Here is a 5614-nt window from a genome sequence, read left to right on the forward strand (position 1 = left end):
AAATTATACAAAATACAGCACAACAATCTACTTATATTCTACATTGTACACACTATACAACACATCACTAGATAAACATATTAAGCTAGACTATACAGTAGTATGACTATCATATCAGACTATACAACACAATCCAACATTATACAAATACAACATAACAATCTACTTACTGTTTAGTATTATACACTATATACAAGATACAACAATCTATATTGTACACTCTATACAACACAATACTATTATAACATTAAGCTACACAACACCACACTATACTATATACTACACAACTGTACATTTCGCAAAATATAATACAACTTACACAGCATTATATAACATTAAACTATACAACAGTACATATCATATACTAGAATGGTCAATATCTCACAACAGGCATACACCTTTATACTAACACCAAACACAAACACGCACGTTTAACACAAAAAGAAAAACAAATTTCGCAATATCGCAAAATCAAGTCTTGACTCTTCGTTACATTTCGCGGTGTCTTCCTTTCTTTCTTATAAAACTATCAAACACGATCGTCTAACGATCTCATCATTATCATCATCATCATCAACAACAATAACACAAACAATTACAACCTATCTCAACAATAGTAATACAGACGACTCCCAACACCAACACCGCCATCAGCACCAAGCTTAACAACAAACACACACACACATTAGAACATTAACAACAAAAATAAAGTGTAGAATAAAAAACAAACAAACACAAAAACAAAAAAACAACAGGTCTTTTTGTCTTACCTTCCCAAGTAATTTCCCTCGTTTGTACGTGGTGTTTGTATTGAAGTTATGGATCATATCTGATGGTATATTATCACGGCTTTTAATAGGTCCATACTCAGGTTTACAACTACTACTACCGTTACAATTATTATTACTACCACTGCTCCCACTATTACTACTGGACTTTCCCTTTAGCTCCTTCACGTGAGCAGTGACCGCTTTAGTGGCCCGGGCTATTACTCCGGGCGACATTCCAACAGTGTGTCACTTCCACTGTCCTGTTGTAGCAACTTGGCTGGTTGTTCGTTGTCTTGTTTTGAGAAATAAGAGAGAACAGGCTGAGAAATACGCTACATAGAGACACATACACACGTTTGTATGAGTATAAATGTTATATATGTATGTATTATATACAACACGCGTTTGTGTACATGTACAACGCACACTTGTAGGATCTGACTGGGACAGCTTCATAAAAATACAAATTTAAAAAAATAACTTCTCATCGCTGTTTGTATTGCTATCGCTCGCATGTGTTACAGCGTGTGTACGGGAGTGAGTGCGTGAAAGTGTGTGTGTCTGTATTATGGGAGTGTATGTAGAAGAGTGTTTGTAAGAGTGAGCGCATGTGTTGTGAGTAAGAGAGGGAGAGAGAGCTTATACGAGTGAGAGAGTTGTGTGAGACGGAAAGGGAGAGAGAGAGAGAGTGTGTGTGTATGTCAGTGTGCTTGTATGTGAATGAGTATATTAGTAGAAACGTAGTGTAAGAGGGTTTGTCAGGAGTATAAGCAAGAGTGAAATGTTTGTATGTGTGTGCGTGTGTGCGTGGGAACTCTTTCTGCTGCTTTATGACAGAGTATGTGTTCAGTGTCGCATGTGGTCTGTGTCTGTGTATCTGTTGACGATTGTGTAAGAGACATGCAGAATGTGTGTGTACTTGTGTATGTCTTTACATTTTGAGCTATCTCCGATGCTCTTTATGTAAGTACGCGTAACTTTAATGGCCGTGTCGTTGTCTCCAGTGCTCCAGTGCTGTATGTATGCATGTATGCGTGTATGTATGCATGTATGTATGTATGTATGTATGTATGTATGTATGTATGTATGTATGTATGTATGTATGCATGCATGTATGTATGTATGTGTTGTTAGTTGTGGGAGTTATGTCTCCTGTTGTATGTACCGAAGATCGTGTGTAGGAGGTTTTTCTTCCGACTGTATATAAATATACATGCATATTCATACAATGAATATGTATATTTATATACAGTCGAAATATGCATGAATATGTATGTATATATGGGAGTGGGTGTACGGTATATACGAATTGAGTTGCATTTAGATAGGTAGTTAGACAGACAGTCCGACGGGTAACTAGACAGACAGACTGACAGACAAACATAAATAGATAGATAGCCAGACAGACAGACAGATAGACAGACAGACAGACAGATAGACAGACAGACAGACAGACAGACAGATAGATAGATAGATAGATAGATAGATAGATAGATAGATAGTGTTGGGATTGTATATTATGAATGTGCGGATATCTTGGACGGATTTGCAAGCTCTGTGAAAGTGCTTGTATCTCATTATGTGAATGTGTACGCATTAACAGTGTGTATGTGTGTCCTGCTTCCAAAATTGTCTTTATTCAGACATTATTATAGAGAAATGTCAGTTGCTTTGTGCGTGTGTTCGCGCACGAGCGTTTTAGTCTTGACAACAACTCACGTTTCATGCTATAGCGGAGATATTTTACTTTGTTTGGGACAAATCTGAAGCCAAGTGCCTTGTTCAATCATCAGGCAGTTTCAATGAATATCTTAAATCCAGCTGGCTGTAATATATGAGAAACTGCGAGAAAACGCTTTAACTGTAAGTGGTCGCTCATATTTACACAAACCTAAATTACGTCCTCGAACTTTCAATAACTACAATGTCTGTATAAATATGTTGAAGCCTAGTTTCTGTCTTTTAGAGTGTCTATGGGATGTTTGCTACATCGTTAAGTATGTTGAGTCCTGGAATGTCTAGAAAGGTACATGCTGCAAGTTTGTCTTTTATCTGTTGATACTATTGAGAATAAGATGGAAAGGAAGATGGAGGAAGAATGCTAAGTTTAGATATATGAGTTGTCAAAGAGATTTTGTTGTAGTGATAGGAATAGCCCAAGGGATGAGAGTGTTACTTTATAGAGGTGAAGAGTTTGTTGAGTTTGTAGAGTCGTGTTGTGAGTATGGTGAAGTGAAAGTGCTGGGAAGGTTGAAAAAACAGAGAGAAAGAATATGCCCAGCTGCATCCATAGGGTGCGATGCTATTAATCTGGCGTTGGTAGGATGCTCCGATTGGACAATATGAATTTATTCGCATAATGCACATTCTAAAATTTAGGCAATTTCGGGAGCTCTACTGTTTAAGCAGGACGTATATACTTTCCACCGTGCAAAGACCGCATTTTTTTCGATCTGTTTCCAGCGCGGCTTCAATCTTTAAAGAACCCTCCATTAAAAGCTGTAGCCAACAGGCTTAAAGTTGTTTGACGTTTACGGCGCACCAGCTGTCTAGAGCTCAGTGTAGGAACAGAGCTCATCATGAACTCAATTAGAAACTTTTATGTTATGTTCACGATTATGATGGCTGCCACTAAAGACTTGCAATCACCTGCTTTGAGTTGCTTCTTACTCTGCAGCTCACTCTGATATCATCAGCTCTTCATCAGACAGACTATCTCTATAGGAACTTAGCAAATCATCCATATCGTATGTGTGGCCAAACATCATTCGTAGCTAAGGAAGGTTTCATTCGACTTTGTTATCTATAACACTGAACGTTTTCCTGAAGTTTCTAACTGCATGCTTAGCCTTCTCATGAATAGTTTTTATTAGTTGTTTCAAAGTTCTTATTCTTTGAGTCATTGGCTGAAGCAAAGATGAGTTTTTGAGATATATTCCATTCTCACATTACCAGAAACATCGTTTAAATTCACAATGTGGCTTGGCACATTGTCTAAAATGAGCAATGCTTTGCCGGAAATATTACACTTGGCATTTTCCCTTTCTACTGCAGAATTAAAAAAGTTTGTAATTCAGTTATGGAAAGGCTTGTTGTGATCCAAGGCTTCATATTTGAATACCAAATCACAGATGAATTAAACATAAGATAGGTTTTTGAAAATTTTTGGATTTTGAGAGTCATACACAAATAGCAGCTTTAACTAAACCATCAACAGCAGATTCTTCCACAAGAAGCGTTGGACGAGTTATGGAAGGCTGGCATGGTACTGATTTTTCTTCAAATCAATAAACGTCTTAATAGCCATGGACGTCCCAAAATCCTAGCTTTATCAACATTGTACCCTAGTTTTTGTGTGGAAACTTCCACAATAATTTTGCAGTTTCTCAAACCAATTATCAGGAGAATTTGTATCAGCACTGCAAGCTTCATGGGTCATTTTTCATGTTGTACAAAATAAAGCATCTCTTGAACTTTTCAAACTTTTCAGTCTTTATTTACAAGAAAAGATATCACATAAGACGTTGCACTTTCCTTTTTCTACAGATCGTAATTCAAACTTATTTTTCTTTTTGAACGACCATTATTTTTATCAGCACATTCCACCCAGTCAGATCAACAAACCACATCCCCATGAGCCTTTCCATTTTATGCATAACTTCAGATCTTTGAAAGAGCAATGGCTGGGCATTTAACGGAGGATTTGTTTAATTACTTGACTTAAATGTTATCTTCATTGTCAAGTATTGTTCCCGTTGCAGACGTTGCTAGTTATCATATTTTTCCCAGAATGGTTGAATTTCCCTCCCATCTCAAAATTTTGTAAAACACTAAGTTTAATGTCCAAAGCAATACTATTACGAATCCATTCCGTAAAACTACTTTTGTTTCCAGTTGAGATCTCCGCTTTTGTCATCTTGAATAATATACTATACCAGTGGTTCTCAACCATTTCACTACCAAGGACCCCTTTTATTTAAAAGAGTTTTCCCACGGACCCCAGGATATTAAAAGGTTTGTCAGCTTAGCATGTTCACAGACCCCCTAGTACTACCTTTGGAGACCACCAGGGGTCCGCGGACCACAGTCTGGGAACCACTGTAGTATACATTACGCAGTAGTCGTGAAATCCAATAGTAGCAACAGCGGCGGAAAAAATGTCCTGTTACTTTGGATAGATGTAAAAATATAAAAAAGAAAAAGAAAGGAATCGAGTGGGAGGAATTACTGTTTGATTAAAGTAGGTAACAACAAACAAGATGAGCAGATGCCGAGCAAAAAATGGTTAGATGCTGGCAGGTATGTTGAGATCAATAAAAACCCGGTCAGTTGAATTAGCTCACAGAGGGAAAAAATAATAAATAAAAAGATGGAGAAAGAGAAAATGCATAGCTACTGGCCAAATTTGAACAAATTTCCTATTGTGAATTTAGTTTCTAAAATTCTTAAAATTTATCCCATCTTTGGTAAGAACAAAATTGTTGACAATATCTCAAAAATAGTAACCACTGTGCTTACAATTTCCGTAATGACAAGATTCCGTAACTGCGATATCCTGTGTGTGCGTGTGTGAGTGTGTGCGTATGGGGTGGGGAGTGCATGTTACCCTTCGGTCTTTTTAACCACTCGGAGAGATTTTAATCGAATGTTATTTCAAACTATTTTTAATGGCTGTACTCGCTTCAAGATATACCGCGACTTGATATATATATATATATATATATATATATATATATATATATATATATATATAGTTAAAAAAAACAAAAACAAAAAAACACAACAAAGTGAGGACGTGATACGGATAGTGTTATTGGACGCTATATATATATATATATATATAT

At 36.7% G+C, this 5614-nt stretch overlaps 1 protein-coding gene across 1 annotated transcript in view; it reads right to left on the reverse strand.

Moving 5' to 3' along the window:
- LOC106874129 (serine/threonine-protein kinase PLK1) overlaps nt 1–1947 on the reverse strand; it is a 153919-nt gene extending 151972 nt beyond the window's left edge. Inside the window, exon 1 of the mRNA XM_014921746.3 lies at nt 771–1947. Coding sequence (XP_014777232.1) covers nt 771–1004 — 234 coding nt within the window. The 5' untranslated portion in view covers nt 1005–1947. The remainder of the gene's footprint in view (nt 1–770) is intronic.
- Between the last annotated feature and the right edge of the window lie 3667 nt (nt 1948–5614).

This window comes from Octopus bimaculoides, chromosome 10 (genome assembly GCF_046866305.1).
Source record: "Octopus bimaculoides isolate indiv1 chromosome 10, ASM4686630v1, whole genome shotgun sequence".
NCBI lineage: Eukaryota > Metazoa > Mollusca > Cephalopoda > Octopoda > Octopodidae > Octopus > Octopus bimaculoides.